Source organism: Echeneis naucrates, chromosome 3, assembly GCF_900963305.1.
Source record: "Echeneis naucrates chromosome 3, fEcheNa1.1, whole genome shotgun sequence".
Taxonomy (NCBI): Eukaryota; Metazoa; Chordata; class Actinopteri; order Carangiformes; family Echeneidae; genus Echeneis; species Echeneis naucrates.
The window spans coordinates 10219883-10233407 of NC_042513.1; the positions used below are offsets into that span (position 1 = coordinate 10219883).

A 13525-nucleotide genomic window follows, 5' to 3' on the forward strand; every position below is an offset into this window, starting at 1 on the left:
CCCCATCCGTTCCTCACTCTGCTCCCCCTGGAGGTAGTGGCTCTAATTCTACTATTCTTACTCCCATTTCCCCTTAGTCTGCTAATGATGATGAGGCCTGCTCTGTGCTCTCACTCTCCCACTTCTCCCTTAAGGCTGAGTGATGGTATTTGGGAGCGGACACAGTTTAGTTATTGGCTAACAATGGAGAATGTCTTTTAATAACACACCTACTACAGATTAGGTGGTAATTGTAGCCTTAATCAATAAACTAGCTGAGCGGAAAATTAAAGGTACATGAAGCCCCCCCGCCACACACACAACATGCTTTTTGGTATCAGGCCCATTGTTCAGATGTGGCCTAGTAAGAACGCTGGAGGGCAAAAATGGAGGGCTTGGAGCGAGGAGGGATCTGACAGTGATAAATAGGCCTTTTAATAACAGCTGTGCCACTTGGGGAGCCATTCTGATCCATTCCCATCCAAGCCAGTCCTATAGTCCTACCTCCCTCCCTCCCCCACTATGAGAGAGCAAATTTACATATCACTGTGATGACTTGGTAGTTCATACTGGATTGTAAATGAAACACAATGAACGCATGCATTTGTGGTTGACATAAAGACATATATCACTGAAAATGTCTAACTGTGTCTTGGGTAAGAGCTTGATATTAATCTTTGTTGGTTTAAAGTGGGAGGGGACAAAAAACACACACACAGACACACAAACAATCTCTTTCTCTCACACATGCACAGTTTAACAGATGGTTTGGTTAACTGAAACATCAATTATTGCAATGCCTTGGCAAGCGTCTGAGAAGCTCCAGAGTGTGTGTGCACGTGTTAGTCCTGTAGGATATGAGTGTTTGGTGAGCTGTTGACCTGGAGGAGAAAAGGGTTAATGCTACACTCCTTCAGAACAAGCCCACAGGGCATTGGTCCTCATCGGCAACAGACTTCAGCACAGCATGCCCATATTTTTGGGAGCACTGTGGATTAATTCTGACGTCATTTAAATAAACACTTTTGTGTGTGTAGAGCTGGGTTAAATAGCAGAATTGTTTAATTTGATATTCATTATTCAATTGGATACTGTGTGTGTGTGTGTGTTATTTTATTTATTTATTTTGTTTTGTTTGCAAAATGGAGCCCCAGTGTATGCCTTCTTGATTGTCTACTCCACACTGTGACTTTTTTCCCCCCTTTAGTACTGCAACACGATGAATGAACAGCGCATGAATGGACTACTGCCCGACCCGCTACAGATTTTTCCAAGAGGTACAGTCTGACATTAGTTTATCATGGGTTGGAAATGCTGAAAGGCTTAATACATCTTTGCAATTAATGTTCTGGCAATTAATCATTAGCAGAATTTAAATATATAAATATATTCACAGTTTCCTAGTTGGTAACTAATATACTGAAATTTGGGTAAATTGCCGTGTTCAAGTAATAAGAGAATGGGAACATTTTGTGGCTAGAAATAACAATGTCGCCTCTGGACAACATTAAAATTCAGTGGCTCATTCTGTTATTGGGATGACTGTCGTTTATAAATCTACAATTCTTTTGCTTCAAGGACATTGAAACTGCCAGTATTCAGCCTTGCCAAAAACGCTTGCATTGTTTAGTTTTCTTTTTAAGCTGTTTTTTTTTTTTTTTTTCCACGCACGCTTTTCAATACATTCCTTTTCTATTTTCTCACATAATTTTCTCACCAGTCATACATAATCACTAATGAATCACTAAAGACTCCAAGGGCAGAGTGATGAATTCTTTTACTGTCTCTATCACTTTTACTCTATAGCTTGTTCTTTCTTTTTGTCAGGCTGTCTTTTCTCTCCTCTCGAACTCTTTTTCTGTTTTTCCTTCTTTCCTACCTACCACCAGCTGTCTCAAGAGCCCAACATCTCAATCTCTCTTGTCTACAACTAATTTCAGAGTAACCCTCATTTCATTTCATCTTTTTTTCTTGATAAAAGACTGATTCTTTTTCAGCACATTTGTAAATGGTCCAGTGATGTGTTCTACAATCTAGTCAATTACTGTTTCAGCCGGCAAGACTCCAGGGATCCGGAACATACATGGCCTGAAGGTACGTATCTCAATAATTGTTTCAGCTGCCTTACACAGAGAACGAAGGAAGGGGAGGGAGGGAAGTTGAGGCAAATGGATTGGTAACGCTGTGTTCCACTTATTGAAATGTCAATTGAAGTCAAGGCTTCCCTCTTCTTTCACTCATTCTCTTGCTCCCCTTGTCTTTGTTTATATATGGCGTTGGCCGGCTGAGGCAGGGCTCCTGTCTCGTCTTCTCTTGCTCCCTGTATTCTTGATTCCTCTGCTGAGGTATTGTTCCTGATTATTGTGATTCTCTCTTTCAATGTAATAGGAGGAAAATCAGCTTTGGCTAAAGCAAAACCTAAGTCAGACAGTAAGAAGATGTTATTTTTCAACCATGAAATTGTCATTACAAGGCCCCCTCTCCCATTTACAAATGGCCTCCCACAGACCTTCCCATTTTATGTTGGGCATATGTTGCTATTGAAACTCATTGCTAATTATCATGGGTTAAATGACTTGACACCTCCTCCATCTCTCCAGATGATCCATATTATATCCATTTCCATTTCAGTAGTAAAATTATCCCACTCCTGCCAGCATACTGAAATTACATTATTTAGTGTATCCTCTGAGGAGTTTTGGTAACAACTACTGAGCTGTGTCATTGTTTTTTTGTTTTGTTTAGTTTTTCATCATAAGGTCAAGGGTTTGTTCTGAGAAGATGATATTTTCCAAAAACCTCTAGTCCTTTGGTGATCTTTTCCTCTCTTTTCTCCCAATTTAATAAGAAAGTAACTGGCAGAGATTCTTGTGCACTATTTAAATTAGGTCTTCCTGGGCACTAATTAAAGAGAGAATCCCTGTGCTTTAGAAGAGCCAACACACCGGCCTTTTGACCTCAATTAAATGAGTTATTTTTAGTATCGCTTTTACAGGGTCTTGTCTCTCCTTTTGTGTTCCACAGAGGTCTTTTGAAATAAACATAGATGCAAGAAAAGATGTAAAGAACAATTTCCCAAAGGAGGGATGGCATTTCTCATGTCTCTACTTTATTCAGGCCTTTGTCCAAATTTGTTGTGTCACTCTTCTTCAAACACATTGGTGCAAGTTCTTGTAAATATACTCTCCTTTCCTCCCCCTTTTTTACTTTCTACTACCTGTCATCCTTTCCTCTCTTCTTTGTGGACACTTCTCTCTTTCTTCCTGGCCTGCCGCACTTCTCTCTCTACGAAAGCCAATTAACCTCATGGCTGAACTGAGAGCCTGTGTTTTTTTTTTTTTTTTTCCCTCCTACATTAGGGGCCTGGCCATATGTCTGTCTGTCTGCTCGACTGTCTTTTGGCCTTGACCACTAAATGCGTGTCTGTGAGTGTGTACATGTGTCCTTTCACATTTATCTGTGTGTTTGCACACCTCCAGGTTAATACAAGACCTAACCCAGCCAATGACTGCGCTCCTGCTGTCCCAGACTCTATGACCAACAACAGGTGAGCTTGCCGGGGCTCAGGGAACATGTTATGCTGCCTGAATAAACTTCATTTTATCCATTGATAGATGAAGAGAAAGATTTTTGTGACTTGTGCTTCAGTGAAACTGTTTTATGTTACATCCTGCAGCTTAAAAAAATCATCTGCTGAGTTGAAGAGGATCTTGACAAACGGGCAGGTGAGCCTATGTTTTAATTTCAGTAGAATTTGATCACCGTTGTCTCACTGCCCCTGCTCTCACACCTATTTTCCACTCACCAGTCTTTTCTTACTGGCAGTTAGCTCCTCTATTGGTTTCTTTTGAAGCCAAATGTGGGCAACTTATGCAGTGCATATGTGCTACACTAGGAGCATTAGGCGTAGGGGTTGTGATAACTAAGCCTGCTACAGTCCGTTTCTCTCTCGTTTATAAAGACACCAATTTTCTTTTATGCGTGTGCGCTCTCACACACACACACACACACACACACACACACACACACACACACACACACACACACACACACAGGCTAGTGTGTCAGGAGACAATTAAGCCAGCAGCCTCTCAGGTTTCTGCTGTAACACAGTGAACTAATAGAGCTATTCTCTCACTTCTCCTTCTCCCTTCATCCATCTCTTTAACTCTGTCCTCTCGCCATGTAATCAAATCACTTCACATGAACTTGGGGAGGGTTGCACATACATACATGTTTGTCATTCATCTGTATTTAAAATTTAGAATAAAAAAAATAACTACTTGGCATGGTTTTTTTTTTTTTTTTTTTTTGTAGAATTAACAGAAGAAATTTATTTATATTTATTATTTATAACTGTCCAGTTTAAATAGAAAAAAGACACACATTAGAATAAGTTTGGAATAATTTATTTGGTTTTATATTCAATTAATTTAAAGTAATTATAGAGTTCAGCAGTTAATATTATTCCCAATAGTGTTTTGTTTTGTTTAGTTTGTTGTTTTTTTTAAATCAAATTATCCGTGAAGTGCCATTAGGTACCACATATGCTACCTCCATAGAACTATTGTTATCTTCCTGATTTATAAGTCGATGATGTTTTTTTTTTTGTTTGTTTTTTTTTTTTTTTTCCCTTCCATATTTTTACTATTAAAAAATAATAATAAAATAAAAAAAGGATGACTTATAATGAGCAAAGGCAATTACTGTTGTTCAGATCAGTTATGTTAGCTTGGGCAACATTATATGACCTGTCGGACACTTACTTTGAAAGTAAAGTGGAATGATTACAGCAGGCAAATTGTCATTAAACTCTACATCAATCACTGCTCCACTCACCCAAATACAATGTAATTTTATAGATTGGGCAGCGAATGTTGTATTGATCTCTCTGCCATCATGTTTTTCCCTCCTTCTGTCCTTATGTGCTGAACTTGGAGTGACCCGAGTGCTGTCTTGTTTCTAGCCTCCAGTGACAATGTTGCCCCCCCCACCCCCCACCCCCTTTGGTCTCTTTCTCTCTTTTTCTGTATTTATATGTTCCTTTTGTTATAACTTCAACAACAAAAATTATTGCATGTGTGTTTTTGTTGCTCTGTAGATAAATGCCCAAGATATCCATTATCAAGAGCAGCTCGGCCATGGAAACGGAGGCACAGTTTACAAGTAGGTGTTGGCTCCTATGTGCTGTGCAAATATTAAGAGTGAATCTCATTGTGTCCAGTCATTTTTCCAACACTCAGTTTGTATGAAATTACTCACACCTTGATGCAGTATGGATCAGTGAAGGCTTCTCCAGTCTTCCCCGCCTTCCCTCTGTTCCTTCATCTGTCCATTTATCTCTGTGTTTGGTGTGACATCTGTCCAGCTGCTTTGTGTCTGTCCCGTCATCTATTTATTCTGGTTTGAAGGTTGCAAATATGTGGTATTGATTTGGAGCTGTAAAGTATGACAGCAGTTGACTTGATCAGTCTATAGTACAGAATATTACCTGCCACGATGGAAGAGTTTTGTCCTGTCTGGCTAGACAAATGTATTACTGTCCAACTAATGTTATGACAAGGTTGGCCTTTGTGTTGCTCCTTTTATCTTTCTTTTCTGCACCTTATGCTTCCTCCTCCCCATCAATCCTTTGCTATTGAGCTTTTTTATTGAGATTGAAATATTGATCACTGCTCAGGCTAACCTTGACTTGACAGAGTGGTCTGTCTTACAAAGTAACCAGCAAACCCAGTAAATTTCCCCTCTAGTAGATGTTAAGACCCCCCTTTTTTTTTTTTTTTTTTTTTTTAAACTTTCACCCTTTTTTCCCCAACCACTGTTTCATGACTTTGGGATAGTTTCATTAAGAGCCAATTTCTCATAGTTGAAGAAAAATAAGATTGTGATCAGTTTGGCACTGGAAATGGTTACACAGCAGTGGGAAAGGCCAATATTGCTGGGGCAACATTTTATCAGTCAATTTAGCCCAACAAAAAAATCCATATTCTTTGGTGCTAAAATTTTTATGGCTGACAGGATAAAGAAAAAATACAGTTAAAAAGATCGACCTGGTTGTTCTAGTGCTGCAAGATGATTTATGTCACATCCTTCTTAATTTCGATATTTTGTACAGGTTTTAATTAATAAACCTCCCCCCCCCCCAAACATTTATCAGTTCATTCGTGCTTTTTCAGGTCTGAGAAATTAGGGCAAACAAGTGACCAGACTTAGTTTTCAACAGCTTGAAGATGTAGCCCTTTAAGCATTTTCCTGAACACATGCTGTGTCCCAAATTCATATTGCTCACAAATTCTAAGCAGATTTTTAGTAAATCGTGTAATTACACAAAAGTAGAAAAATATGCTCACTACACACACTGAACTTTTAGGAGAAAAACATTTTACTGTCACTCTGTAAAATTTAATTGGCAGTGGTTTGATGTCACATGTCAAGTACATTGATTTGCTATATGCTATTGTGTATGCTTCGGTATGTCTGAAGTGTTCTAGGCCTCCCTGCATTTTCATTTCCATACCGGTCATTAAAGCAAAAGGAAACTCAATATTGTACTTTGGCAACAAAATTGTCTTTAATTCTCTGGCTGCCCATAACATGAACTTTAAGAAATGATTGTTACAAACTATGGATTGGATTTTACTTATTTTGTAACTGACACTAATATTTGTGTCTTGAAATCAACTTAGATGTTATATTACATTTTGAAAGTTAGACTTAATAAGCCTGTTCCTTTTGTACCCTCTTTAAAGGGCAAAAAGCTGCTGTATAATAAATACATCAAATTAATTAGCCCATCGGTCTTCACATTAGAGACATTATTGATAAATTATCAAAATAGTCCATGCTGGAAAACATTTTGGAATCATGTGCATAAAGCGATGAAAATGTGAGTCTAGATTGGAGGGATACCTTAATGCACTGCTCATCTCAGTCACCCATCTTCACAACTTTTGAATTTTACTTATGTACAGAGATAAAATTAAAGGGCATTACAGTAGAATGGATTTGTCTTAATGTCCAGCATATTTCAATATCTTTATTCAAAACAATGTTAGCATTGTTATTACCCAACTGTGATTACAGTGGAACTGCTTTCAATAAATAAAACTAAATGTAGGAGATCCAGTACAGCCCAGTAATACAATTGGTAAACAGGGGTTATTTCAGCAGGATGACGCTATAAGCACATATAATCATGATGAAGTAGCCAAATCCATGTTTTCAATATTATGGGTGCATGTGCACAATGTATTTCTGCAAACTAAATTTTTGTTGATAACCAAATAACATTGTTACTTTCAGTATGTTTTAGCTGGGGTGGCTATCATAAACAAATATTGCTTACAGTAATTTAGAGGGAAATTATCCATTTAAAAAGTAATACTGAATGCCTACACACCTAGCACTCAGGGTCCTTGTTTGCTTAGAAATCAATTCTGCTCTCCTCAGCCTCTGCCCACTTGGTCCAGCTTATATTAGGTTTATCACGTTTAAAAAGCACCAGCAATGGCCCCCCACCTTTTAACCTCTTAGCCCATTTATGACCCAGAGCCATTTAGAACCAATTGGATGTTACCAACACCTCAGCTCTCAATGGTCACATGCTGACCTAGCCATCTATCACTGTCAGCATTTGTTTTTTATTACACACTCTCTCAGAGGTCCATCTTGTGCACCAATCTAATTGACTCTATGGCTTATAAATACAATAACAAGGACACAAAGCCTATTTTTGTGACTCATGGATCTAGCATTGCAATTAAAAGGAGATCACTGGTTGGACTTTGACTGTGGTGACATCCACTTAGACAGCCCAGGCTGTCTTTTTTGTCTCTCAGACCATTTTCTACATTGATTTTAGTTTTGTTACCTCATTGATTAAGCTGTATATTGTAGAGCCAACCATGTTTGCTTAATTAATGGCTACTTTGTATCTTAAATCTAAATTTCTTCAGATTATGCATTAGAACCAGTTGGAAGAGATGAAAGTTTTAACACTTTTGATAGGCAGATTTATTTTGACTCTAACTGTCTTAAAAAGAGAACAGAGATGAAGATGCTGGGGAATGCTTTTCAGCTTTTAGTATTTTGGAAACAAGTTGCAATATATATTTTGTACTATAAAGATTAATACCCAATGCATGAAGTCAGCCTTATGCAACACACCTTCCTCCCTGATGTTGCCAATGTTAAATTGTCACGCTAGACAATCACTGGTGACTGACGCAATTAGCCACTCAAATGTTGTTTTCACTTAATCCCACAGTTGTTTACTAGTACAGAGTTATTGATCTTCATAGAGAATGGCACTCTCTCTTTACACATTGATAATTTACTTGTAGACTAGCAATAATCTGGCATACAAAAGCCATACTCAAGACAGTGTTGATGGTTTCAACAAGTTTATATATACATTTCTGAGGGGAACTAGCTCAGTGGTAGCTCAGGCTCAGGCTCATGCCTTACATGTAGAAGCCCGGGTTCAAACCCCAGCCATAACCAGTGCTTGTGCCAGTCTGCAGCACGGATAAAGTGGGATCCAGTGTAAAAAAAAAAAAAAAAAACTAGCCAAATCAACCATGCAAGTCGCAGAGCTGACTTGCTGTGGTGATCCTGATCCAGGGAAAGAGCTGGAAGAGGAGAAAAAAATGAAGTGTATACAAGTTTATACATACCACAAAGTAGAGACATATTATAATAATCCATTTATATCAATGGTGATATGAAATCTGGAAAGAATAAGGTCTGACTTTCACTTTTTTTCCCACAGTAGAATGAAAACTTAATTTCAAGTCATGCTGTTTCAGGTGTGTTAATATCTTGCAGGCTTTTTTATGAAGACATCGGTGTCTGGCTGTGTCAGTTAAGACACCCATTGTGGCATTATGTCAGATGAGATAGTCATGGAGAGAGAGGCAGCCCATCATCCATGTGGCGGTGTAAACATACCACATTAGCCCTGATCCAGGAGGCCAGTCTCACCAACTTCAGAGACATAGAGAGAGGCCCTATGAATACTGCATGATTGAGCTTTTATTACAGAGCAAGCTAGAGTGTAAGTAAGATCCAGGCAATGGGGCATGTTTACTGGGGTCAGATGAGGGGGAAGTGTAGGGGGGGCTTGATTGTAACCTTGTCCCCATGTCTCTCGCTGTCACAAGCCTGTCACTGTAACTCATGCAGGGATATTCTGCTCTTTGGTGGTCAAGGACAGTCTGAAAATAAAGCTGTAAGCAAGCAGTAGTCACTATATCTCCAGCACGTCCTTAAAACAACATTGTTAAGCAAATAGTTTGCAATTTGAGATTTCTTTACTCAAATATCCAAAATACACAGATAGATAGAAATGGCGTTCTCATCATTTAATCTTTATCTTATAAAAATCAACTGCTTTTTTTCAAACTATGTAAGATAAAGCAATAATATTGAGCCTGTTGTGTTTAAACATATGAGCATGTAGATTGTCATTCTATTTTAATATACATACTATTTTGGCCAAAAACTCTACAAAAACTTGTGCACATAGAACTACACATAAAAGCTTAATCTCACAGAATTGCTTCTCTTGGGTGTTTAGGTAGTTGTTGGGTGAATTCTGTCTGGATGTCTAGACTACCTATTGAGAACAAGAAGTTGTGCAGAGTTGAGAAGGCCTGGTTAAATCTCTTTTCAGGTTCCCCTCCACAGGTTACCTGCCCAGTCAGTATTTGCTATGTCTACCCCTCTTGCTTCAATTAACGTCTTCCTCTTAATTAAGAGGCAGCAGTCATGCTTAACTGATATTGATTGTAGCTTTCAGGAAGACTGAGACATCAGAATGGGAAGAAGGCCACCAGCCTTAATGTTCAACGAGCAATTAAGATAAGAAACACTCACTCAAACTTTTGTTAGAAGAAAGACCAAAGATTATTCTCATAACTGAAATCTTGGGTATATTCTCTTTTGCGTGTCTGCCATTATGTATAAGCTTTTGACAAAGCTTTCCATGTAGAGGGGAAAGAAAATTAAATTAGAAACATTACAGAGACAGATATTGTCTGTTTAAAAAATTAAATATACTATTAAAATGTACAATTAAATGTAAAGGAAATAATGAAAAAAGCTCTTTATCAAAACCTTGCTACAAACAACAAAATTTACAATAAAATAAAATATGACAAAATATGGCATGTCATTGCTGGGGGTACTCTGGACAGCAAAAGTCAATGTACGATGACAGTACTGCAGGACATGAACTCTTTGAGAAGCCTAATTTCTGTTTGACTTTCAGCAGTCATGAATCTTGCTATCAAAGATATGGCTAAAGTAAAGCTTGTATGCAGCATATTTCAGGTTTCTTATAACTGTGGGTTAGTACCTGACATGGCACTAATAGGTGTCATTAATTAAAGGCTTGGGCCAGTGCAGAGGTGTCTGGCCGAAGAGCAATGTGATGCTACTAATCTAAGACGCATTAATCACACCTTGCACCATAGACATTTTCTCTGCAATACCCACTGACAGGTGAGTAGCCAGGTATCACATTCACCAAGTCTACTTGCAAAAGAGGCCGTTCTGTGTGACGTACTCTGCCCCCGCCTCATCCTTTTCACCTGACAGCTGTTGGAGCCTATTCGTCCTTGAGGATTATATGTTGAAAGGTCTTGAGGTAGCGTAAACTAACCTTCAAGGACTGTAACTAAAGCCGGCGTTTGGCATTAAGGAGTTGGATAATTAAATAATTACAGGGACGGCCTGTGGCTGCTGCTCTATCTGCAACTCAAAACTCTGTCTGGAACACCAAGTGCCTATGCTGACAGGATCTGGTTTTGGACAGTGACCTCTGACCTTTTGATGGAAATGACAGGTATTTTGTCATACTTCTGTCGACTTAACTGGTGTTCAAAAACCCATTAGACTTGAATTTTTATTGAATTATCATTTATATTCTTAAGTTTACTGATCACTTTGAATTATTTTAATATAGCCTATGTTCTGGTTCTTGTGAAGTCACACTCTATTTTCTATATCTCATTTTTTTTCTGTTCAAAATGTATAATTACATAACACTATTTCATCACAATCCTCAGTACATTATCATACAACCAGAGCTTTAGTTTTCTGTGTACTTGGCAGGTAGGTTGTTTGGAAGCAGCTTGGAGAAGTTGCCTCATTTGGAAAATGAAACAACAATACTTGGGTACCCTTTAAACCCAAATAAACCCAAACGTCTGCTTTCCCTAGTTTTATGACATATCTGTTTTGTCTCTTTAGGGCATACCACATTCATGGGAAACGGGTTTTAGCTGTCAAGGTGAGCACCTCTTCCATGTTGATGATACCTTTGATACCACTGACCCCGTGGGAACATCTACAGATCAAATTTGTGTTTGTTAAAAGAAGTGTCTTTTCTTTTTTCCCCATGATTTGATTACAGGTGATCCCATTGGATATCACAGTGGAATTACAGAAGCAGATCATGTCAGAATTAGAAATTCTCTACAAGGTTGGTTTTCGAATGAAGCCAGTGATCGGTAGTAGAGGGACACACTGGCAACATACTCATGGACAATGCATCAGCAATGTCATCTTTGACTTTCCTTCTATGCATACAAAGTTTTTTTGTTTTTGTTTTTTTCAGTTTTACCTAAAACATTCAGCTTCACTGAACACTGAGAGAATAGAGACTCTGAAACGGAAGGTGTCAAAAACATTGAACATGAATACACAGTTGACAGATTAAAAATGTAGCAAATGTTGAATGATGCTTTTGAACACCTATAACAATAACTTGATCATGAGAAACCTTGTTAAATTTGGTACAATTCAGTGCCACTATTACATTTTACATTAGAGTATAAAGATTATTTTTATAAATATATGCTATTTCTTGTCTTGATTGCAGTGTGATTCACCCTACATAATCACTTTCTTCAGCGCGTTTTTTGTGGAGAACAGGATATCCATATGCACAGAATTTATGGATGGTAAGTTTCTTTTGAACTGAAGCCAGTAGATTACATCTTTGTGTTGTTGCTAGCCAGAGTTGTGTAGAAGAGACTTTGGGGACCTGTCTTCTGTCTCTCTACTGTGTATCCATTTTCACTTCTGTAGATCAAGAAGACATCTTATCTCTGTGAGCTGCTTACCATGCCTTTGTGCTAAAAGCTACAAGGGTGTGATAAACCTTGACTTAAGTGCATTTGTATATGTGTGTCTGGATTGGTGTGAGATGGGGGAGTGTTTATGTTTTTAGTCGGACGATTTTATCCAAGTGTGTGTTAATGCAGTGACTCCCCTGTTTCACACATTTACCAGCTTGTCAGCAAAGTCTGTCTCACTGCAGCACTCTCTTACTTTTGAAACTTTTCAGTTGTACTTGGTTATTTTGACAGAAATTACTATTGGACTAAACATGGAAATAAATCAATGAGTTGTGTTGTTTCTTCTTTACTGTATAACTTAATGAGTTTAGTTACAAATTGTGTTTAATTATATTCCTGGCTTAAGAAATAAAGTGTCTTTTGCAGGTGGATCTCTGGACGTGTACAAAAGAATTCCAGAGCATGTTTTGGGGAGGATCGCTGTGGCCGTAAGTTTTCATGAGAACACCTCAATGAAATATTGCACTTTATCCCACTCAGTGTTCCACAGTTCACATTGTTGTTGTTGTTTTTTTGTTTTTTTGTTTTTTTTTAAACAAGTCTTAAGAGGAAATATTTGCTAAGTTTTTTGCTCATATTCAAGCTATGTGACTTGCAGTGCTTGCTTCTTGATATGCTTATTGTTGTGGACCTAAGCACTCAAGTAAATATCGTGTATGTGAAAAGGCAATAAGTATAACCCTGAAAATACTAATTCTCCATATTAGAATTTTGATTACTCAGTGAAAAGCCTTCAAAACAAGGGATGTTTTCTGGAGTTTTTAGAAATTAATCAGAATTTATTTATTTAATGTTTAAGTAATTTATTAGTGTGTCTGTAGTGTGTGTGTTAGCGTGATAGACAGCTTTCACTGTGACCTGTTATTCATTTGTGAGATACAGAACAGGCCTTAGGAAAAAACTCACTTATTTTATTAATGAAATGAAAGAAAAGAGAACCACAGGTGTGAAATTTTCAATTAGCCTCTATTGGGTGAAGTGATGGACAAAGTCAGTGTTTTCCCCTTTTCTGACCTCTCTTCATTTCTTCCTCCTTTTCCACTCTCAGTTAAAACTAGCATTTTGATAGAAATGGCCTTGAAGTTGATAAAAGCTTGTTTCTCTTCCACGCTCATTAACCTTCTCCTATCTCCAGCTCCCCTTTTCTGTCTTCCCCCTTTAACTTTGTCCATAATCAAACAATGACAGCTATTTAGTATGTGTTAATTCTAATTCACAGCTTTCCCTCATTTCCACTGTCACAGTTGTTAATGGTCACTGAAGGATAAGCACCCAAGAGGGTGTGAGTGAAGCTGCACATGCTAGTTGTTGCACTTGCACCTTTTCAGGCAGCAAGACTTCAGAGAGCTTTTGTGCTCTCTTAATTTTATGTTAGACACTGTTGTGCATGAGGGATGGATGGC

The 13525-nt window shown here is 38.1% G+C and overlaps 1 protein-coding gene across 1 annotated transcript in view; it reads left to right on the forward strand.

The window, feature by feature from the left end:
- Positions 1-13525, forward strand: part of map2k5 (mitogen-activated protein kinase kinase 5) — a 46516-nt gene that overhangs the window by 5444 nt on the left and 27547 nt on the right. The window contains exons 4-12 of the mRNA XM_029497804.1: positions 1187-1256; positions 2033-2073; positions 3459-3526; positions 3656-3704; positions 5081-5145; positions 11233-11272; positions 11396-11464; positions 11864-11945; positions 12489-12550. Coding sequence (XP_029353664.1) covers positions 1187-1256; positions 2033-2073; positions 3459-3526; positions 3656-3704; positions 5081-5145; positions 11233-11272; positions 11396-11464; positions 11864-11945; positions 12489-12550 — 546 coding nt within the window. The remainder of the gene's footprint in view (positions 1-1186; positions 1257-2032; positions 2074-3458; positions 3527-3655; positions 3705-5080; positions 5146-11232; positions 11273-11395; positions 11465-11863; positions 11946-12488; positions 12551-13525) is intronic.